Source organism: Theropithecus gelada, chromosome 4 (assembly GCF_003255815.1).
Source record: "Theropithecus gelada isolate Dixy chromosome 4, Tgel_1.0, whole genome shotgun sequence".
In the NCBI taxonomy this organism is placed as follows: Eukaryota; Metazoa; Chordata; class Mammalia; order Primates; family Cercopithecidae; genus Theropithecus; species Theropithecus gelada.
Genome location: NC_037671.1, coordinates 29,424,175 through 29,447,811, shown reverse-complemented (window position 1 = coordinate 29,447,811; position 23,637 = coordinate 29,424,175). Strand labels below are relative to the sequence as shown.

General features: G+C 44.5%; 2 protein-coding genes across 8 annotated transcripts in view; both read right to left on the bottom strand.

Moving 5' to 3' along the window:
- BTN3A1 (butyrophilin subfamily 3 member A1) overlaps positions 1 to 4,061 on the bottom strand; it is a 13,997-nt gene extending 9,936 nt beyond the window's left edge. The window contains exons 1-2 of one of the 2 annotated variants that reach the window (XM_025383283.1): positions 3,889 to 4,061; positions 365 to 642 (exon numbers count right to left, since the gene is read on the bottom strand). In XM_025383283.1, coding sequence (XP_025239068.1) covers positions 365 to 449 — 85 coding nt within the window. In that variant the 5' untranslated portion in view covers positions 450 to 642; positions 3,889 to 4,061. The remainder of the gene's footprint in view (positions 1 to 364; positions 643 to 3,888) is intronic. The other variant, XM_025383282.1, reaches the window with a different exon arrangement.
- A 7,366-nt stretch (positions 4,062 to 11,427) lies between these two features.
- Positions 11,428 to 23,490, bottom strand: LOC112623088 (butyrophilin subfamily 2 member A2). Of its 6 annotated transcripts, none has more exons than XM_025383292.1 (8): positions 23,287 to 23,490; positions 22,690 to 22,801; positions 21,230 to 21,577; positions 17,983 to 18,264; positions 16,074 to 16,280; positions 15,584 to 15,604; positions 15,462 to 15,488; positions 11,428 to 11,991 (listed from the first exon to the last, which is right to left on the bottom strand). In XM_025383292.1, exons 2-8 carry the CDS (start codon positions 22,769 to 22,771, stop codon positions 11,960 to 11,962), a joined length of 999 nt encoding a protein of 332 aa, XP_025239077.1. In that variant the 5' UTR covers positions 22,772 to 22,801; positions 23,287 to 23,490; the 3' UTR covers positions 11,428 to 11,959. The 6 variants fall into 6 exon arrangements, with proteins under 6 accessions (XP_025239077.1, XP_025239073.1, XP_025239074.1 ...); XM_025383288.1 differs by having other exon boundaries at positions 11,428 to 13,924; positions 23,405 to 23,484; XM_025383289.1 differs by lacking the exon at positions 11,428 to 11,991 and adding an exon at positions 12,292 to 13,924 and having other exon boundaries at positions 23,273 to 23,378.
- Positions 23,491 to 23,637: the final 147 nt, after the last annotated feature.

Sequence of the window (23,637 nt, the reverse complement as noted above, 5' to 3'; positions counted from 1 at the left end):
AAAAAAAAAAAAAAAAAAAAAAAAAGATTTAGCCGGGTGCGTTGGCTGACGCCTGCAGTCCCAGCTACTCAGAAGGCTGAGGCAGGAGAATGGCGCGAACCCGAGAGGCGGCGCTTGCAGTGAGCTGAGATCGCGCCACTGCACTCCAGACTGGGTGACAGAGTGAGACTCTATCTCAAAAAAAAAAAAAAAAAAAAGAATATAGAGGGGGAAACCAATCTTAACAGAAGCACCATTTGTCTCTTAGTGACACGTGAACCCTCAGGTCAGGATGGACTTCAGGTATGGGAAGGAGTCAAAAGTCCTATGAGGACATAATCAGGTAATTGTCTGCTTCAGAAACAAGTGTGGAATCATTCCCTACCTGAGTGAGGCATGAGCAGCTGAAGCAAAAGGACGCAGACATGAAAGTTGAGAAGAAGGAAGGCCAGGAAATTTCCCATTTTCATTCATGCTTCATATCTGGAGACACCAGAAGGTGGGGGGTAGACTCTATGACCTGGAAGAAGCTATAGAATTCCAGATGGAAACCTCCACTTCCCTACAGTTAACTCAAGTATGGTGACCGAAGAAGATCTTACCTCTGCCAAAGATTTCTGTCCTTTAGTGTCTTTACGTTTGAGTCCCAACATTGAAAACCACCTGCAAAAACATGTCTATGTGAAATGCACATCAGTTATTCGATCATAAAATCCTCACTCTACTGTTTGACAATATTCAGAATCCTATGACTTCCCCAAACTTCCCCTGCCAAGTCCAACCTACCACAATCCCCTCTGATTCATGCAGGACCCTCTTCGTTGGGCTCCCTGGTTCTACCAGGGTCCACTACTGTGGGTGTCCAACACTGTGGACTCCTCAAAGCCCCAACTCTTGGCCATCACCATGGTCAAGTCATGGACCAGTGGACTCCTGGTGGGATTCAGGAAGACTGCCTGGTGGGGGACCTGAAGTCTGTCAGGGGCTGAACCCACCACATTTAATCCAAGGCTAGTGATCAGACAGCTGCTAATAAGACCAGGCCTTACTTATCTTTTCTTTCTTACCTTCATAAAGTCATTCAACAAATATTTACTGAGCACCCACAAGGGGCCAGGCCCACGATATAAGGTTTAGGGACACAAAGAGGATAAGCAATACGTAAAGGCTCTAAGATTCACAAGCTATTTGGTCTCAGACATCGGACAAAACCATTGGAACTTTATTTACTCATAAAATATCATGAAGTGTGAAACTTAGAATGTGCACAATTGGCCCAGCAATTCCACTTCCTGATGTCTAGTCCAGCAAAGTACTTGCATGGGTACAGAGAGAAGCCTCTGTGAGAATGACACTGCAGCACTATTTTTAAAGTATAAAAGTGGTAACCAACTGAACCAGCCACCCAACAGGAGACTGCTTAGAGGAATGATGGCTCATCCCTCAGAAGGAATTCAATGCAGCAGGTAAAAAGAGTTGATTTATTGTCATGAACCTAGATAATGGAGACACTCTAAGTGATCAAAAAGCATGTTGTAGAACTATACTAAAGATTCAATTGAAAAACAAAAGCAAAGCTATACATTTCTGCATAACTGTTTATGTAAATGCCTGAAAAACTCTCAAAAGATGCATGCTAATCTGAAGATCAGAGGCTAGTGAGTGAAAGGACTCTTGGCCTGTTGCTCCCTTTACTTTTAAAATATTGGAATGCTTTAAATGTAAAACTTTTCATGTATTACTTAACGATAATTATTATGAGTTACGATAGTGACAGGAACATATTAGCTGCTCAGTAAATACTAACTCCTCAACAGTTTCTTCCAAAACAAAGGAGCATGAGGCCTGCAGCCATAATCTCTCTTGCAGTTGGCCTGGGAGTGGCCTCTGTGAACAAGATCTGCAGAGGGAGGTGGGCAGGGATGTAAAGGAAACAAGGGAACAGAGATCTGAGCAGCCGGCCATGCTCCACACCTGCCTGGATCTTGCAACCACCCAGAGTAAACATTGCATTTCACCACATCTTTTGCTTCTGGAAACTGCTCTTTATGTTGCTATAGAGGGGGTATCATTTTTATTATCATTTTCTCTGAGTTAACACGTTCTTTGCTGTCCTTAGAGTGAGATATACATTTTTCTTCTTCTTTTTTTTTTTTTTTGAGACGGAGTCTTGCTCTGTTGCCCAGGCTGGAGTGCAGTGGTGAGATCTCAGCTCACTGCAAGCTCCGCCTTCCAGGTTTACGCCATTCTCCTGCCTCAGCCTCCCGAGTAGCTGGGACTACAGGTGCCCGCCACCTCGCCCGGCTAGTTTTTTTTTTGTATTTTTTAGTAGAAACGGGGTTTCACCGTGTTAGCCAGGATGGTCTTGATCTCCTGACCTCGTGATCCGCCCATCTCGGCCTCCCAAAGTGCTGGGATTACAGGTTTGAGCCACTGCGCCCAGCCCATTTTTCTTCTTCTTAAAGGATATTTATTTTTTTTCCTCATTATAGTTAATATTGCAAATGAAAAAAAGCGTAAAGGAATACAAGTTTAAGCAGTGGTGCATGCCTGTAATCCTTGCAATTTGGGAGGTCGAGGTGGGAGGAACCCTGGAGCCCAGAAATTCAAGAACAGCCTGGCCAACATAATGAAACCCCATCTCTACAAATCAATCAATCAATAAAATATCTATAGTAGTAGTCATATACTTTGGTAGTGAAAACGTAAATATTTCTGGAAGTATTTTGACTATGTATATATCAAGGGCCTTAAAAAAAGTTATATGCTTTACTAAGGAATGGCTATTAAAGAAAACAAAAAAGTTGTATACTTTGACCCAAAAGTTCCACTTTTAGGAATTAGTATTGAAGAAAAAAAAATCAGGAAGTAAGACAAAAATTTATGTTTTAGGCTGTTCAATATAGTAAAATCTACAATAGCCAAATGCAGAAAAGAGAAATAGCCCAAACTAGGGAAATGTTAAAAAATAATTGTAAAGGCCAGGTGTGGTGACTCACGCCTGTAATCCCAACACTTTGGGAGGCTGATGCAGGCAGATCACCTGAGGTCAGGAGTTTGAGACCAGCCTAGACAACATGGCAAAATTCTGTACTAAAATTCTCTACTAAAAATACAAAAAGTAGCTGGGCATGGTGGCATGCACCTGTAATCCCAGCTACCCAGGAGGCTGAGACAGGAGAATCGCTGGAACCTGGGAAACAGGCTGCAGTAAACTGAGAATGCACCACTGCACTCCAGCCTGGGCAACAGAGCAAGACTCCATCTCAAAAAAAAATTGTATATTCATACAATGAAATAGGTTGTATCCATAGGTTTTGGGGAAATGATGAATAAAAGGAAAAACACATACTGTTCCTAAAAGATACAAAACAAGGTGTAATGTGTGGCTCTAACGTTGTTAAAATTATAAATAATTGCCCTTCATTACAAACACAACTCCTAAAGGCTTTTTGGAAATCTGTTTTATGACTGAAACATGCATTTTTTGTCTATCCCCCGCCTGTTGTATATGTATGCTGGTTCAGACTTTTCTATATTTTTAATATTTCTGAAATGAACAAATTTACATATGAATGTAAAAGGGACATCTCTTTTTAGAAATTCTTAGAATAGATGCCTTGAGTTGGCCAGAACAGATTTTAAAGATTTTTTGCCTTTTTGTGACCACAATACATTCTTAAGAACATGCAATTAGAATATTTCTTCACGAAACCCCAAACTCTGCAGGTCTTTATTCTTTACACTACTTCTCCCCTTTCCGTGTGTCCACATGTGTGTGTGCACACTCCCTCAGCCACATACCCCTTTCTCTGGGCAAGTACTCTCCCCCCATGCCCACTCTCGGCGATTCAGCCCGTGTCCTCCCAGGCATTGTAGCCCAGGCTCTAAACAACTTCCCCCGCTTACCTCTCAACATTCCCCTCTGAAAATCACAACCCACCGAAGAAAGGCGGTTAATAGTTCTCCATTCTTTCTATTATGGTTGAATCTCCACTTGGAAGAAAACAAAAGGAAAGCAGAGGCTGTCTGGTCATTGTGAGGAATAATCATCTCTTTTTGGAAGAATTAGTTTTTTGATTGGCTTAGAGGTGATGTTTCTCATCAGTTGCTGGGCAGAAACTACTGAGGAAGGTTGAAATGAAAACTGAAAGTATATTGGATTGTACACATTGAAGAAAAATTCCAGCCCTATCTCCCTTAGTGTTTACGTTTCTCTCTTTCATTCTTGCGTGTACATGTATATAAGTATTTCTATATATTTACTTATGTCTTTTTTCATAATAGAAATATTAGCAGTACAAAATGGGAAAAGATTTTAATGTGGCAAAGAGAGAAAGATGTGCACTAATTAAAATGCTATTGGGGCAGTTTGCTAACATTTGCTTGCATGAATATGGGTACATGCAGGAAGAGGAGATTTTACTAGAGTCAAATAAACGTATAAATGGAAAGAAAACGAGACACAATGCACTTTTTTTTTTGAAAGGGAGTGTCACTCTGTCACCCACGTTGGAGTGTAGTGGCAGGATCCCGGCTCACTGCAACCTCTGCCTCCTGGGTTCAAGCAATTCTACTGCCTCAGCTCCCTAATAACTGGGATTACAGGTGCTCACCACCATGCCCAGTTACTTTTTGTATTTTTAGTAGAGATGGGGTTTTGCCATGTTGGCCAGGCTGGTCTTGAACTCCTGAGCTCAAGTGATCCTCCTGCCTCAGATCCCAAAGTGCTAGGATTACAGGCTTGAGCCACCGCACCCGGCCAACAGTGCACATTTTTAAGTACTTCCAGCATCCAGGCATAGGATCTGTTAATAAATAATATAATTTTTCTGGTTTCCAGAGGCAGTGCTGCTTGACATGTTTTACCTTTTTCAGCAAATTTTTAGTGCAGGTGTTTCTGAGCATCTCCATTCACCTTCAGCTCCTGGTTTGTGCTACATTGTATTTTCCTGTGTATTTGTTTCTCATGCTGCCAGTGGAGTACATATTCTTTGAGGCCGGACTCTAGACAAACTGTGAATGCTGTCTCCGTAAGATGTCTGTGAAGCAAATTGGTTCTTCTTGTGGTCTAGGACCTCAAAACACACTTTCCGGGATTGCAAGTCAATGATCAAAGTTCCTAAGGCTAAGATGTGACTGCGGCTAGTGGAATTTAATTACATTGCAACAGTTTGAATTTAGACTGTGTGGCATCTGGTTGAGAAGGCTGGTCGCTTCTGGATCATGCATTTCCTGTTTCTTCTTGGTGATAAGACCTAATTTTCTTAGGTACAGCAACGTGCTGTTTCATCTCATAGATAGCAGAGGCCAAGGGACTAAGTTGGAACCAGTGGTTTGTAGGTGACAGTTGTGGTCTTGTGCTTCTCCCAGAGAACCTTCAAAGGATGGACCAAAATAGCTGGGAGTGTGAGGGTACACTCTCCATACTTCCTCTTCCTCTTGCCTACAAGGTAGACTTTTGACCTGGAGGTGCAGCAGCCCTCCTGGGACCATGAGGCAACCTTGAAGTTGGAAGCCACATGTAGAGACAGCAGAGAATGAAGTCAGAAGCAGTCTGGGGCATGAATGACATCTCTGAGGTGCCAGATCAGCCCTGGACTGCCACCACCTGAATTCATTTTACGTGAAAACAAAAAACAAAAAAAACCAAGGAAACCCTTGTTTTGTTTAGGCCAGTGGTATTTCTGGTCTCTGTTATCAGGAGCAGAAGTACAAATTTTTTTCCTCTCCCTTTTTCCTCCTCAACAGTTTATCATAAAACTTCTAAAACATATAGCAAAGGTGAAAGAATTTTCAGTGAATACCAATTACCTACCATATAAATTATATTGATAGAGCTAATATTTTACTAAACTTTCTTACTTTATTATAATATTCCATATCACTATTAATTCCCTATCCATCCATTATCCTTATTTATTTGTTCGTTTGCTTCTTTTTTTTTTTTTTTTGAGATGGAGTCTTGCTGTGTCTCCCAGGCTAGCATGCAGTGGCATGCTGTTGGCTCACTGTAATGTCTGCCTCACAGTTTCAAGCGATTCTCCTACCTCAGCCTCCCGAGTAGCTGGGATCACAGGCACCTGCCACTATACTCAGCTAATTTTTGTATTTTTAGTAGATGGGGTTTTGCCATGTTGGCCAGGCTGGTCTTGAACTCCTGACCTCGGGTGATCTGCCTGCCTCTGCCTCCCAAAGTGCTGGGTTTTCAGGGGTGAGCTACTGCACCTCATTTACTTATTTTTAAATTCATAGTCTATCAGAAGCTGTGTTGCTTGAAATTATGTCAGTGAGAACGATCACCCACCCTTGCCTGAAGGATCCAAATCACTTTGACACAAAGAAGCAGCTGAGGTGCTAAACTTCAGATTAGGAGTTTCTGGGCCCAATAATTCATATCTCTCAAGTTTGTAATTTCCAAAGTATCAGGCTCCTTGCTCCATTTCTCATACAGTTCTTCACACAGAACTCTGGGAAAGAAGTCTTGGGAAAGAAATGGATGTGAAATGGGGCAGAAATGAATTCGGTGACTCAACAAAGTTTTACTGAGAATCTATCATCTAGTAGGTCTCAGGCACTGAAATTCAAAATTAGTGAGTAGAGGTTGCATAATGGAGTGGATAAGAGCACTGATTCTCAAGCCAGGTGGCCTGCATGACCTTGAGCCAGTTACCTAACTTCTCTGTGCCCCAGTTTCCCTATCTGTAAAATAAGGACAGTAACAGTACCTGACTTTTAGGGTTGCTGTTGTGAGGATGGAATGAGATAATGCATGCAGTTTGGTAACAACAGTGTATCAAAAACAATAAGTCTCAAGAATGTATGCTTAGTAAAATTGTACTCAGCTCTCCTTCAAGACCTAGGTCCTTGATGCTATCTTCTCTTTGTCTTTTACAAGACCTAGTGCAGTGTCCTGCATGCAATAGGTGTGGCAAAATGCCAAGAAATCTGTCTCCTTTATTTAGTTAGTCTCATCAACAAATGTCCATTTCTCATGGTTATTATGCCACCTCTTGTTGCCATTAAGAACTCTCATGAACACATATTTTCTTTATGCTGTATCTAGATACCTGTCAGCACGTCCAAGGCACACTGCCTTACTATGTACTGTCGCTAGGTTTTGTTTTGTTTTGTTTTCTATCTTTATCTGTTCTCATTCACAACTCATTAGCCCTGGAATCCAAAGCCAGTTAACTAATTACTCAAGGTCTCTATTCATTTGTCTGTAGGGTGGAAATGAGATCTGTTCCATAAGTTATTTAAGGAACAGTTAGCACAGGCCCTGCAAGTAGTAACCCTCGATGAATTTCATTGCCTTCCTTTCTGAAAGGTTCAATTCTGATCCCTGCATTGATGACTCCTAAATCCACTTCCCCTGGAGATAACATCAACAGATGTCTGCTGTGGAGTTGGACTTTTAGTGTGAAGATGAAGGGAAAATCTCCGAAAAGTTTGACATGAGAAAATATGTACGGTTGAAATATAAGTGAGGTAGGTGCGGGGAAGATGGGAGGTAGGGGGCGCCATTTACATTGTATGCTATGGGATGATGCCTGCTGGGGTTGCACAATATATCCTGTCCTCATCGGTGGGCCAGATGTTAGGAGATAGGGAGACCAGGAAGGAAGCTACTGTGACACTCTAGGCAAGAAATGATGACTGCTTGGAGATGGGGGATAGGAGACTTGATTGATTACTAACATTAATACTAGGAAATACCTACATAGAACCTGCTACAATGCTGGTATTGTGCTTAGAGATTTACATGTATTAGTAAGACTCACAACAACCCTAAGAGGTAGAAACCTTATTTCCTACATTTAATAGATATAAAATCTGAGGTCCAGAGAGGTTAAATAACTCCGCAAGGTCACATGAGTAATTTCTTTCTAAGCTGGGCTTTGAGTTCAGGCTGTCTTACTCCAGAGTCTGTGCTCAAACCACTGAGCTGGACTACTGAAAGGAAGTACAAATAGCAGGACTTGGCTATCAGTCAGATGTGGTGGGTAAAAGAGAGCAAGAGAAGGCTAAAATGACTCTTAGGTGGTGTCGCTCCTTCAGATAATAATGGGTAGGCAGGGCTGATGGGAATTTAGTTTTGGACACACTCATTGTGAGATGCTAGTGGGCACTGAGTTCAGGGAATGTGTGGGGCTGGAGACAGAAATGCAAGTGCCGGTGGGGTCTGGTTATGGAGTAGAGCTTTGAAAACGAATTAGACCTTGCAAGAGCATATGTGGTGTGAAAAGAGAAGCCGGGACCAAAGCCTAAGGAATTTCAGCAGTTCTGGAGCAAGTGGAGCAAGAACTCCGAGAAGGATCTCCCTAGGAGTAGGGAAGGACCAAGAAGAGAGCCCTGGGGATTGATGAGGCAGATACCACATAGGCAGGAACACCTACTCAGGCAGGTCTATGAAGAACTCAGGGTTGTCCATAAAGAAAGGGCAGAAGTGTGCAATGACTAGCAAGGCCCAGTGTCTCACAACTATAATCCCAGCACTGTGGGAGGCTAAGGCAGGAGGATCGCTTGAGCCCAGGAGATCAAGGCAGCACTCAGCTATGATCACACCACTGAACTCTAGCCTGGGTGATGGAGCAAGATCCTGTCTCTCTAAAAAGGGAAGCACAGGGGTGGCAGGGGAAAATAGAAATGTATAACGGATTTAATGGTTGGGAAACCATTAGAAACTGATAGAAACAATGCTTACGGGCCGAGAGTAGTGAATCTCTCCTGTAATGTAGCACTTTAGGAGACTGAGGCGGGCAGGTCACCTAAGGTCAGGAGTTCAAGACCAGTCAGGCCAACATGGCAAAACCCTGCTCTACTAAAAGCACAAAAATTAGCTGGGCATGGTAGCACAGGTCTGTAATCCCAGCTACTCAGGAGGCTGAGTCAGGGGAATTGCTTGAACCTAGGAGGCAGAAGTTGCAGTGAACCAAGATCACGCTGCTGCACTCCAGACTGGACAACAGAGCAAGAGACTGTCTCAAAAAAAAAAAAAAAAGAAAGAAAGAAAGAAAGAAAAAACAATGTTTTTGGTGTGGTACAGCAGTGGCCATCATCATGGCAGACAGTGTCTGATGGCCATGTATGTGTTCTCTTTCTGAGACTTTGCTTGTATGGAAGTAGAGACCTAGAGAGAGGCTAGCACAGTTGTATTGCCCAGGGAAAGGGGATGCAGGGCAGGGAGAACCCTGAGTTACTTATATGGTGTAGCCAACAGAGTCTGGAGTGGACCCCTTATGATTACTTTTTTTGCAGTTTGCAGCCTGTACTTTCCCTGAGTTTGAGCTGAACCTGTGGCTTGCTGCTAACCAATAAAATACGGCAAAACTGATGGGATGTCCCTTCGATGACTACATTATGTAGTTTAAGACTCTGTCTTGCTAGCTGACCCACTCTAGAGGCTCTATCTTCCTAGCTGGCTATGAAGAGGAAAGTAGTCATCATGGGAAATCTACACAGCAGGGAGCTGAGGAGGCCTGTAGGAGCTGAGAGCAGCCTCCAGCTTCAGCCTGCAGGGAGTTGGGGCTTTCAGTCCTACAACTGTAAAGAAATGAAATCTGTTAACAACCTGAGTGATCTGAAAAGAGGACTCTCCCACAGTCGAGGCTCTAGATGAGGCTACGGCCTGGCCAACACCTTGACTTTTGCTCTGTGAAGTTCTGAGCAGAGAAGCTCACTAGGTTCTGCCTGGACTTCTGACCCATAGAGACTAAAATGATAAATGTGTGCTGTTTTAAACCACTAAGTTTGTGGTAATTTGTTATGCAGCAATAGATCACTAATGCATTAAAGTGAAACAGGCAGTGGCAGCAAACATGAAGATAAAGAAGATAAAGAGAATAACTTGTGTTTACAGCCCTGACCTGTTGCCTGGACTACATATTTATTATTGACTGGCCTACTCTACATCTCCACAGGAATCTCTAGTAAGCTCCTCCACCTGAACATATCCAAAACTGACCTTTGGATTCTATGCTGGCTCCTCCCCTGGCCTCCAAAACCTGCTTCTCCTTCAGTTTCCTCATCTCAGTAAGTGGCAACTCCATCTGTACAGTTTCTTTGGACCAAAACCTGTGGTCACCCTTGATGGCCTCCTTTTTCACACCCCACCCATAAGTTTATCAGCAAAGCCTTTTTACTCTGTCTTGAAAATAAATCCAGCATCATAACATTTTCATGGCTCCTCCCTGGTACAAGTCATCTGCATCTTTCCCCTGGATCACTGCAGTAGCTCCCAGCTGGGTCTTCAGGCCTCCATCCACCAGCCCTACCCACAGCCCATATCAGTCTAGCATGTGAAGTAACTTCTTAAAACATAAGTAAGTCCAGTCCTTTTTCTGCTCAACCTTCCTGTGGCTCCCCTCTCAGAGGTAAAGCCCAGGTCAGCATGATGACTTTCAAAGCCATACGTGATCTGGCCCTCAACCCCCTCTGGTCTTGTTACCTCCTATTCTCCTGGTTACCCTGTGTGCTCTGCCAACCCCAGCCTCATTACTGTTCTTCACACAAACCACAGTGCTTCTGACTCTGTGCTCTGGCACTGCTGTTCTCTCAACTCAGAATGTTTTTCTCCGAGGTATTCTGTGCCTCCTCCTATTGCTCATTACCACCCTTTTAGAAGTTGTGATTTCCTATATTCCTTCCCCAATTTATTTATCTCCTGATCAGTTATCATCATCCAACACACCATATATGTTACTACTTATTTTGTTTTCTGTCTGTCTTCTACAACCATAAGGAATGGGACTTTACGCTTTGTGCACTTCTCTGCCCCCAGTACCAGGAACACTGATTGGCATGTAGTTAGTACTCATTGATTTTTGTTGAATGAATGAATGAACTAAACACAGAAGTCCTAAGGGAAACTGGAGAGTGAGGGTCCAGGGTGTGGATGGAGAATTAGCCTGACACAGGGGAAAGGATACCTGCTTCTTAAATCAGAGAAAATAGATGAGGAGGGGCAGGAGCAGGTCAGGGCACCAGCAGGAAATTTGGAATCTCCTCCTCCTATTTTCTCTCTGAGGTTGAGGGAGCCCTAATGAATGTCATTAGTGTCCCTCCAAAAGAGACCCTAGAGATCTATCTTTATCCTTCACCATGTGAACAAGTCTACGGGCCCTCACCACACACCAATATGCTGGGGTGTTGATCTTAGATTTCCCAGCCTGCAGAATTGCAAGAAATAAATTTCTGTTGTTTACAAACTATTCAGTCTTGGTGGTATTTTTGTATAGCTGCCCACATAGGCTAAGACATACACATAAACATAAACAACCTTGCTTTCCATCTTTACAAATAGGTATTGAAAAAATCACTCCTGATTCTTTCAATATTGTGTCTATTTGTAACTACAGCAATAAAATTTTTGATTATTTAAAATTTTTCAGTCCAATTGGATTACGGAATTGTCTAAAACCTAAAATACTACCATTCAAGCCAGAATTTTAGATGCCTGATTGTATTAGTCAGGGTTCTCCAGAGAGACAAAACCAATACGATATAGATATAGATATAGATACACATACAGATATAGCTATAGATACAGATTTATGAGCAGGCATTTATTAAGGAAATTGGCTCATGTGAATACAGAGGCTAAGAAATCACACAATAGCCCGTCTATAGGCTGGAGACCCTGGGATGCTGATAGCATGGCTCATTTTAAGTCCGAAAGCCTCACAGCCAGGGAAGATGATTGTGTAACTCTCAGTCCAAAGCCAAAGGCCTGAGAACCCAGGGCCTCCTGGTACAAGTCCCAAAGTTCAAAGGCCAGAGAGCCAGGAGTTCTGATGTCCAAGGGCAGAAGAAGAAGAATGTCTCAGCTCCAGAGGAGAGAAGAATTTGCCTTTCCTCTGCCTTTTGGTTCTATTGGACCCCTAGTGAATTGGACGGGAGAATTTCCTACTGACTCACATGCCAGTCTCTTCTGGAAACACACTCACAGACACACCCGGAAATAATGTTGTACAGTTGTCTAGGTATTCCTTAATCCAGTCAAGGTGACATCTAAAATTAACCAGCACATGGATTAACTTCCAGGATCCACTATTCTAGTTTCCAAATGTGGTCTTGGGATTCCTAGGGAGAACTCTGACGTACTCTTAAGGAGTCCCCAGTGTTAGTACTATTTTCACAATAATAATAATGAAACATTGATCGTTTTTCATCTCGTTATTTCAGTAGGGTGCAGTAAAGTTTTTCTGAGCCAATATGACCCATGATATACCAATAGGTTTAATACAAAGACAGATATGAGAATACAAACATCTTCTATTAAGCCAGACATTAGATTTGGAAAAAGTGAACCAGTGTCACACTTCTTGTTCTTTTATTTGGACACAATAGATTGCTTTTTCACAAAACATCCTGTTTATATTAACCTATAATTGATTTATTCATGCTATTTTAATATGAATTAAAAGATAACATTTTAAATTTTTGTTTCAATGTCAAATGCCATAAATATTAACAAATATTAACCCAAATAAACAAAAGCTCTCTAAGGTCCTCAATAATTTCTAAGTGTCTAAAGACATAATTAGATCAGGAAGTTTGAAGCCACTGGTGTCCCCACTGAATCTGAATGCTGACCTAGACCAGGTCCAGTACTTCCCTGCTCGACCAGGGCCTCAAACCTCAACCACACTCAGGGACTAAGTACTTACTCCTTGTTTATTGCAGGCACACGTGAGCCAAACCACATCCACATGAGTCCATGTTCTTCATTCATCTTTGTCCCAGGTCCAGGCCTGTGGGTGTGTGTTGTGGAAATCCTGGGGTTGGGTGGAAATGAGCCATCATCTCCCAGGACCCTTTAGCTGTTATGGTGGGACTTAGCCATCCTTACAACCTTGGTGCCTTCCAGCTCTCTGGTTCCACTTCCTCTATCTCTGACCTGCATATCTGGTTCCCTCTACCCTCTGGTGGTCCTGTGGATTCCTCTCTCCTCTCTCATCCTGGCGAATCCTGTTGGCCTCATTCCAAGTCCACAGCATCTGGTGCCAACTGGCATATTGGGCTCAATATGGTTGTCCTGATGTTCAGCAGCAGGTTTGCTGCCCAACAGCTTCTCTCACTTTTTTCTTGGCTGGGAGCTATGAAACAACTAGTTCCCTATGCCTGGATCCCATCCCATAATTACAAGCAAAGGAACTGCTAAAGCCACAGCCTAGTGAGGAGGAGAAAATTGGGGCTGAGGGTTGGAGTGGGTGTGAAAAAGGCAGCTGGAAGATGTTTTCTTATGTGACCAGAGGGGAGGAGGGCGTGTCTTCCATTAGGAGTGTTGTGCAGTGGCTGCTGAGATGACCAGGGCTTATCTGCATGGCTGTGAGACTAGGGAATTGATTCTATAGGCTCTCCTGGGTCCCCACTCTGTGAAGTGTCAGGCCCTCTTCAGGTACCGTGACCCCATTCGCTCCTGTGAGTGCAGGGCAGATGAAGATGGGGCTGTCATCAGACCCTATCCTGAAGAAGGGCCTCACAGGCACGGAAAATGCTGAACGGGGACATGTGTAGATGTGCGATCTGTCCCTCATGTTGTAGAAGGAGACATCTCCAGCTTCATAGTGCAGGAAGACGCCCACCCGGCAAAGGGACTCCTTCAAAGGGAGAATCCTATCAGGGGAGGACAGGGCCCGGTATTGGTTTCCAAACATCTCCAGGGTCCAGAAGCCATTCTGAGGAATCAGCAGGACCTCCCCTTTCCTCTGAACACTGTCTCTACAGACCCCCACAGTCCACACCATCACGTTTTCCACCTCCACCTCCCAGTAATGTTTCCCTGAGGCGAAGCTCTCCCATCCCAGGACACAAGGCTGACTGTCGAATCTCTCTGGGTTGTCAGGCACTCTCTGCCTGTAGGGGCCCCGTCTCACACTTCTCCGGTCCTCTGACAGGAAGAGCTCGGGATGAGCGGTGTCTGGATCCAGGACCACATCAGCTGCAGAGGAAGTCTCAGGTTTAGGCCTGGGGTCTCAGGAACCCTGGGGATTGTGTGGTTCCTGGTCCCCAGAGAGGTCTCAGAAAGCTGCAGGGGGTTCCCCATGTAGTGGCTGTTTCCATAAAGGTCCCCTGATCCCAGGCAGCTCATACCCTGAGAATTACTGAAGCTGTACTTCTATCTCTCCAGAGACAGAAGCAGCACCCCCAGGTTGAGAAGAATTGTGGCTCTATGAAGTCCAGAGAGTTTAGGAAATGAGCCAAAATTAGTGGTTCCCAGTTTTTCTCAGCATTCTAAGCTCTGATTCCTTTTCTATTCAAGACATGTGATCTCTGGGACTTTAGTTAGAAACTTTCCAACTTTGCTTAAACCATCACAGAAGCTTTATCTCCTGTTGTTCCACCACACTCCTCTCAATGATCAATTAAGTGAGTCTCTCATTACACACTGTCCTAGGTGGTGAAGGACCTCTTCATTGGTCCTATAGGTTGTTTTAATAGGTGACAACTGATTTACGTGACTGACAAGGACACCCTTCAAAGGATAAAGAAGGAGAATAAATGTGTACAAAAGAAAACCTGGTGCCTGAGGGGCGTGTGGGCAAAGTTAGGGAAGAAATACTTCAATCCAGTTTTGCTTTAACAACATGGGTCTGACGTCTACCAGGATGATTTCTCCCATACAGGAAATGCAGGAGCTGAGCATTCTGCAAACCTCTACCATCTGCATGTATTCTTACTAATTCAATCTACCTTTCTACTGCGTTACAATGATTTTCTCCTTTCCGCAAGTTGATATGTCTGATTGTGACAAGTTGTGATTGTGTCCCAAAGTGACAGTGGCAATTTTGAAACTCACCAAAGAGGAAAGGTCCATGGGCCCTGGTATCTGGTAAAGCTTGGATTCTTTGGTGCTGACAGACAGAGGTGCCGAATCACGAGATGCGAACTCACTGAAAGTGGGCGATTGGTTTCTCTGTGCTCTCCCACTCACCCTCCCACTCACCTAAATCCCCTCCCCTGGCAGACTACATGCAGAATATCAGTGCTCTCTTAGAAGCAGAAAGGTATTTCTTGCTGCCTATTTGCACACCATTGCATCAGGCTTATTGGGGAGCCTTATGGCCTCTTCCTCACATGGGTCTTCAACTGTGCACAATCTGTACCATCCCCAGGATATAAATTGCTAAGACAGCATTATCTTCTTTTAAATTGATCCAGAATCAAAGAGCAATAACTTCTGAAATGTAACTCTTGGGGAGGCTACCACGCATGGGAAACCTTTGGTAATCACGCATTAAGTTATTCCAAAAGAGAAAGGGTCCTGGGACGTAAACTGCAGGGTTCATTAAGAGCTGCTGGGATTCCCTGACAGAAAAGCCATGATGCATCATTGCTGGGACACTGTTGATGAACTGACCCCAGTTCCCTATTGTCCCCACCTAGCCCTGGGCCCCTTGCTCATCTCCTCTAAGAAGTCCTGTTAGCTGGCTAGTGAGGAGAAAGCTGAGATCTGAGAGAATGACAGAGGCACTCACCAGCGTGTAAGACTGTTCTTCTCCATCCTGCAAGGGACAGACAGAGGCGAATGTCATGAGATGCTACCAAGTAAGCAGAACACAAATTGTACACAGAGTGGTTCAGGAAAGGCTAAACTTACGCAATTCTTCTTGAAGTTGCTCTGAAAACAAAATACAGAAACAAAATCATGTCTTCAACAGAAGAACTAAGAGAAATTGAGCTTGTATTAAACAATGTAGGAACCGTTCTTTCTATGAACACTAACATCACCCTTCCCTTATGCCTAGGGAACAGTCAGAAACCAGCAATGACGTATGATCAGATGGCTGGGGAGTATCAGTGCATTGTTAGATTTTTGTCTGAACTTTTGTTCAGCCATGTAGTGCTGCATATAGCCAGGTGAATGAATGCAATGTGTGAAGCATGGAAGAAAGAAAGCTCTGAATGATTACTTCTTATGACATGAGAGTCCCAAGCCCTTATTGCTGCTGCTGTGCATTTCCTCTCTCTTCCCCAAGCCGGTACCTGTGAGAGCTGTGGCCTTTCTATGACAGTCAATTGTCCTCCTACTTATTTAACTTTTTAAAATTTCTTTCTATTTTTCCATACTTTCTTTCCAAATTCCTTACGTGCAATTTCTTTTTCCTCTTGTTCAACTTCCTTTTCCCCTGACAGAATCTTTTTTTCCCTTTGAAGTTTCTTGATGCAACAGATGCTCACAGCCATGAAGATGATGAAAACAGCCAGGATGACAGCCATGGACACCATCCAGGGAGATGTGGTCAGGATGACAGCCAGGGCCACCATCCACGGAGATGTGCTGGGCATAAAGGATTCTGAAAAGGCAGCCAGAAAAGTCCACTTAGCTTGAAATAGAACATCCGGATGAGAGTGCCCCTAAGAGCACATCTGATGAGCTCCTCAGCCACCTGCTCTGTTGGCTTCTCCCTCAGAAACCTCAGATGGAGAAAGCGATGCTGGCTTAACACTGGCTAACGCCTCAGTGACTGCCAGAGCCGGGCCGAGAAGGGGGCAAAGCAGAAACATCTGGAGTCACCATGGAAAGGACCAGGGTGCATAAAGCTAACCAGCCATGCTGAGTCAGCACAGCCACCACCTTGCCTCAAGCCACCATCACTCATGCCTGGAATACTAGAGTGTCCTCCTTCTTGTTCTGCCCTATTCTGTAATCTGTTCTCAGCAGAGCAGCCCAAGTGAGATCATGTTAATTATTTGCTCAAAACCTTCCAATGCTTCCTGTGTCACTCACTCTAAAAGCCAAGGCCTGTTTATGGCCTGTGCTGCCATATATAACGTAGTTGCATCACCTCTGTGAATTCATCTCCCCCAACTTCCTGAACTCACTCCATTTCAGCCACACCAGCATCACCTCCTGGGAGTCCTGGAAACTGCCAGACATGCTCTTTCTTCATGCCCTTTGCATATGCTTTTCCTGTACCTTGGTTGCTCAGTCCTTAAGCATCTGATGGTTCCTTGCCTTGATTGCTCAATTTCCATCTTTACAGTGAAGTCTTCCCTGACCACCTTGTTAATAATTATGATGCCTCACACTCCTGGAACTCTCTATTTTCTCTTTGCTTAATTTTTCCTACATGATCATCACTATGTGATAGAATATATAGATAATTATTTATTTAATCATTTGTTTCAATTATTTCATATCTTGCTCTCTCTCTCTCTCTCCCTTTTTTGCTTTTTCTTTTTTAAGAGAGAGTCTCACTCTGTCACCCAGGCTGGAGTGCAGTGGCGCGATCTCGGCTCAAGCTCTGCCACCCAGGTTCAAGCGATTCTCCTGCTCAGCCTCCCAAGCAGCGGGGATTACAGGCGCCTGCTACTGCACTCGGCTAATTTTTGTAGTTTTGGTAGAGATGGTGTTTCATCATCTTGGCCAGGCTGGTCTTGAACTCCTGAACTTGTGATCCACCACCTTGGCCTCCCAAAGTGCTGGGATTGCAGACATGAGCCATCGTGCCTGGCCGCTGTCTCTCTCTAGAATATGACCTCCTTGAGGATAGAAATTTTGATATATTTTGTTCAATTATTGACCCTTGGTTTCCAGTAGAGTCTTAAACATAAGAAATGCTTGTTGAACATTTGTTGAATACATTTATGAATGTCTGTTGAGGGAATTTCCCTAGCTCTGTCCTTTGGGAAGTCCCATAGACAGGAAGGGATGGCAGCATACAGGCATGCCAAGTATAGACAGTTACCCATCCACACTACTCTCCGTGTTTGATGGTTGTCCTTAACATTTTACAATTGTTGCAGCATAAAGACCTAATCAAGAAAAAAAGACCAGGTTTACCCTCAGAGAAGAGGCTCCTACTCTTGTGTTTTGGGACTCTTTGAATCTCCCTTTGTGAGGAGGGGAGAGGCCTCAACTCAGCTGCAGCCTCCAGCTCCTCAGAGCCCAGGACCATTCCACCCACACTACTGCCCACATCCCCACTCTGGGCTTCTTCTGTGTGCTGAGGATCCTGCATACACTTGATAGGTCTCAGAGGGCAGAGAACTAACCTGGAATAAAAATGACAGTTTCCTTCTCCTGGCCGAGCAGGGTGTTGTTGACAGAGCAGGATACATTCCTCACAGACTTGTCTCTGATGATCACAGCTGTGGTGACCATGAAGAGGCCATCTGCATCAGTGATGGAAACCTCCTTCAGGGCGGGCACGATCTCACTGTAGGGGTCCCTCCACACTGTGAGGGGCTCTGGGTACCACCCTCTAGATATGCACTCCAGCCAAATGCTCCCATCCTCTTGGACCTTGATTTCAATGAGGGGCTTAGAGCCAAGGCCTGGAGAGGGAGAAGGGCTCAGTCAAAAGGCAGTGGTGTCTTAGCCCCTACTGCACCTTGAAGGAAGGATGCTAGAAAGACCCCTGGTTTTGGAGAACATCAGGAAAGCAATACGCAAAATAAATTGTGAGATCTCTAAGAGAAAAGATCACATTGCACACTTTTCTTTATGCTCCACCTGAAGGCCCCATCACAGCACCAAGCATCTATCTGTCTGCTATAAATGCTTGCTGTGCGATTTATTCTGGCAAAGACTAATTTTCTCACTCCCAGGAGGGTGTGTCCAAATTCTCAACAGGCACGTTGAGAATTTCACTTTCTGTCCTGGGATGACTTCTCTGCAGACCTCAATTTCCTGAAGCTCTAAAATAATACACTGATGACAGAAACCTACCAGGTTGGCAGAATCCCTTTTTTTCCTTTTTTTTTTTTTTTTTTTATGTAGAGATGCAGTTTTGCCATGTTGCCCAGGCTGCTCTCAAACTCCTGAGCTAAGGCAATTCACCTGACTTGACCTCTCAAAGTGCTGGGATTACAGGTACGAGTCATCATGCTCAGCCTTGGCTAAATCTTAAGAAACTTTTTGAACCAAAGTCACTGACACTTCTGTCTAGTTCAGGGCCTCACATCATCATGGCTATCTACCTCCATAGGAGGTGATGGTTTTTAGGAGAATGGACCGAGCTAGCTGGCAAAGCCAACTCTTATTCTAATTCACAGTTGTTTACTTCCCAGAGGTTCCACCCAATAGAGAATTTTCTTATAGTTCTTTGAGAACATCAATGTATTAGAAATATCTGGATGCCCCTGGGATCTTAAGATAACCATATCGCCTCCTTAATGTCAGAGATCATCACCAAAAATCCTAATAATTCAGGCTCATCCTAAATATATTCTATCTTTACTAGAATCTTCAATGAAAGAGAATACCTGGAGTGAGAGAGCTGCAAAAGCATGGTCCTGGGAGACCCTTCAGCCGTGTTTGACCATCCAAACTTCTCCTGAATAATTCCTTTGTAAAGTCTCCCAACAAATTATATTAAAGAAAGAAAATTAAAGCAATCACTTAAGCCTAGTGCTTTCTGCTCTGTTTAATTTTTGTCAGGAGAAAAAAACTAGTTGTGCATTTGAAGGCTCACACAGAAATCTTGAATTAGAAAAGAAATTAAAATACCTCAGCAAATTGGAAAACAAACTCCTACAAAACATTCCATGGGTTCAATACGGGTAACATGACACAATAGATTTAAGGGAAAGATCAGCCACCAACCAATCCAACAAGCAGAATACAATAAGCAAGCAAACAAAAAGTCCTACAGCAACCCAATTCAGTCTGGAGAAGGTCAGGACAGGGTTGGTTTTACAGAGAAAGAGTAGTGGGTCCCTGCCACATAGAAACCATTCATTACTGGGCAACACTGCAGTGCTGCTGTGAACACAGTCATGACAATGGGTCAAGAAGCCCTCCTTCCACGATGTTCTGTTTTAATCAGATGTAAGGTTGCCTTAATCAGATGTGAGTAGCAAAGATGGGGTCTCCTACCTGTTATGATTTGGGGCCTCCTGGGAAGAACCCAATTTCCTAGTCCTTGCCTCCACAGGTCTGATGGACTGAAATGCCACCATGAATTATTCTGCACCTTAAAGGCTTTTTCAGTCCTGAAATATACCTTTTAAAGCAAAATACACTAACCCTAAGACTGAGGTAATCACTTAGTGTCACTTTAACAAACTCCTAGAAATCCCAGTTTAAGTGCATTTCTATGCTGAAGCCTTGCCAATTTTTTCCCAGCTAAATTCTTAGTCTTTCTCTGTGGAGTTAGCAGGAATTACATATAATTTTGCTTCTGTATTTAGTTGTGCTTTAATAAAATCACCTATTTACATGTAAGTCACTCTCTCTGCAATCAGTATTTCAGGAAAGAGGAAAATGTCAAGATTAATATTTATCGAAAAATAAGATTTCATATGTCGTAGTTCTCTGGGCAGTTCTTATTGATTCTGATTGCCCCAGGACAATTTTTGACAGTGTCTCCTTTCACTCTCAGAAGTGCACAGTTCAATGCCAAGGCAGGCATAAGACTTTCTTTTCCGAGATTAATTATTTTCCCCCGCTCATGGCCTCAGCTGAGGAATGAGTGTGCTTCTGAAGAAGTGAAGCCCAGGCTGGGCGTGGTGGCGCACACCAGTAATCCTAGCACTTTGGGAGACTGAGGCAGGTGGATCACAAGGTCAGGAGTTTGAGACCAGCCTGGCCAACATGGTGAAACCCCGTCTCTACTAAAAAAATGCAAAAATTAGCCAGGCATGGTAGCACATGCCTGTAATCTCAGCTACTCAGGAGGCTGAAGCAGGAGAATTGCTTGAACCCAGGAGGTGGAGGTTGCAGTGACCCAAGATCGCACCACTGTACTCCAGCCTGGGCAACATAGCAAGACTCTGTTTTGGAAAAAAAAAAAAAAGAAATGGGCCGGGCGCGGTGGCTCAAGCCTGTAATCCCAGCACTTTGGGAGGCCGAGATGGGCGGATCACGAGGTCAGGAGATCGAGACCATCCTGGCTAACACAGTGAAACCCCGTCTCTACTAAAAAATACAAAAAACTAGCTGGGCGAGGTGGCGGGTGCCTGTAGTCCCAGCTACTCGGGAGGCTGAGGCAGGAGAATGGCGTAAACCCGGGAGGCGGAGCTTGCAGTGAGCCGAGATCTGGCCACTGCACTCCAGCCTGGGCGACAGAGCGAGACTCCGTCTCAAAAAAAAAAAAAAAAAGAAAAAAAGAAATGAAACCCATAGCTTAGCAGAGCAAACCCACTCATGTGGCCTTTGTGCAGGAGGAAGCCACTCTATCTGTGGAAAGGGGACTCCAGATAGATATCCGTTGGTCTGCAATGGGCCTGAGGTTAAGGGAGAAATTTTCCCCAAAAGTGACACTGTGCAAAAGTAATAAAGCCAAATGAAGTTATGCACCTGCCACCATGAGGTGCAGGATGGCCTCATCGTAGGACCTGCCTTCTTGGAAGTAACAGCGGTAGGTGCCGTTCTCCTGGGTTGTGACGTTGTGTATGACCAGGGCCACACTGCCCCTGCTGATGCCTTTGCTCACAAACGTGATTCTTCCTCGGTACTCCTCCATTTGCTCCTCTGTTCTCTCTCTCCCACCCTTATACACAAACACTGCGGGGGAGAACTGAGACCGGAACCACCGCACCTCCATGTCCTCAGCATTTTTCTCGGGTGACAGATGGCAGCGTAACATAGTGTTTTCTCCCACCATGGCCAGGATGGGACTAGCTGGCCCCACGACAGTAAACTGGGCTGTTCAACAAAGGGGCAGAATCAGACAAGGACACCAGTTATCACATCTTTAAGGCAAAAAAAAAGAAAAAAATTCCAGGGACAAAAGGAAGCAGATATTTCAAGGCCACAGGGGTTCTTGGGCTAAGAACCCTTCTGGGGACCAGTAGCTGTGGCTGGTCGGCAGCACCCACCCCTGGAAGCAGTAACTATTGAGGCTGCTCCTGCTTCATGAAGGAAACACTGGGGAGCCCGCCCTGGGCACCCTGTGCCACTGAGATTTTCCTCCTTTCTGCAATCTAGCACTGTGCCTGAGTGTAGTGTAAACTTGAACTGTCCATTAGGGCAGTGTTAATAGTGAACACTTAGTGTTCACAATTAGTGTTAACTATCCACTAGACATTTAACAGTTCCAATTGAAATGAACTCTAAGTGTAAAACACATACAGATTATAAAGATTTAAAATTTCAAAATGTCAAATATCTCATTGGTAATAGTTTCTATTAACTAAGCATTTAAATATTGATATTTGATTATATGAAACAAAATATATTATTAAAATTTATTTCAAGTATGTTTTTACCTTTTAAAATAAAAAGTAGACTAGGCACAGGGTCTTGTGCCTGTTACTGCAGATATTTGGGAGGCCAAAGTGGTAGGATCCTTAACAGCTAGGAGTTTGAGACCTGCCTGGGCAAATAGTGAGACCCTGTCTTTACAAAAAATAAAACTTGAAGTTGAGTGTGGTGGCCCTTGCTTGTACTCTCCGCTACTTGGGAGGCTGAGATTGGGAGGATCCCTTGAGCCCACGAGTTCCAGGTTACGGTGAGTTATGATCTCATTCGCCATCTGCTTCATTCTAGCCTGGTGACAGAGCAATACACTGTCTCTTAAATAAATAAACAAATAAATAAAAAGTTAAAAAAAATTTTGAAAATTTGCACTTGTATATGCACTTGACCTTTGTGCCTCGCTGTGTTTCTTTTGGACTATGCTGGTATAAATTCAGTGAACATGTTCAGAATGAAGCATAAGTCAACAACCCCACAGTCCTTCCTTCTTTCCCTTTGCAGACTACAGGGTTGATGTTCCTTTCTGAGAGGTGACAGCAGCAAGTGGCACACATCCCTACCTGAGACCAGTGCACACAGGCTGAGAAGGAGGAGGAGGAGGGAGGCTGGCAGGGAGAAGTGCAGGGCAGCAGCTGGTTCCATGAGCACCCAGGGCAGGCAGGGACCAGAGGCCTAGGGTTACAGAAGAGGAAAATCAGCCTAGGAGTCTTGGTACCTCGGTGCTGGTCGAGTTCAGCCTCTCTTGTCACTCAAGTAAGTCTCATCGGTGCCCCAGCTTCTGGGAGTCGCTTGCATATCTCAAGGCTCAGGTATCTCCCGAGAGAGGGATTCCTTAAACATTCCATGAAGTAAGCCATCAATGCAAAGATCAAGGGGGCCGTTTTCCACCTTCCTCAGCTCACTTCTCTGGCCAGAGTCCGGTTTCTTTAGTTGTCCCTAGATTCTTTCACACCCTCCTCCCTCCACTTCCCTGTCCCCGAGACCCAGGTCGGGACACTCGAGGTAAAGCCAGGAGAGGCCGCGCCTCCCCACCAGTGTGGCCTTCCTCTCTCCCAGGACCCCCTCTCTTGTCCAGAGCAGATCCCGCTCCCCGCACCTACCGTCCCCACCCCGGAGCTGTAGCGCTTCCCCTCCCTTTCCTACCTTCTAGAATTAACCTCTGTTTTTCTTTTCCCCTGTGATCCTCACATGACGATTTTCCGATACAACTCACCATGGGCACAGTCACCACCAGACAACAAAGCATCCCAAAGAGAAGAGAAAAGTTTTGTTCACCTCCCATTAATTGCGATGTTTGGAGTTGCGGGACCCAGGATCTGGGACCTGTTGCCCGGGTGTCCTAAAGTCCCAAGATTGCCACTGAACAGTTTAGAGCCCAGGATTGGCCGAGTGCAGCAGAACTAGCCAATGGTGTCTCGAGCCTTATTTCTCAGCAGTTACTAGGTAGAATACACACAACCCCCCCCCCCCCCCCCCCCCCCCCCCCCCCCCCCCCCAACCCCCCCCAA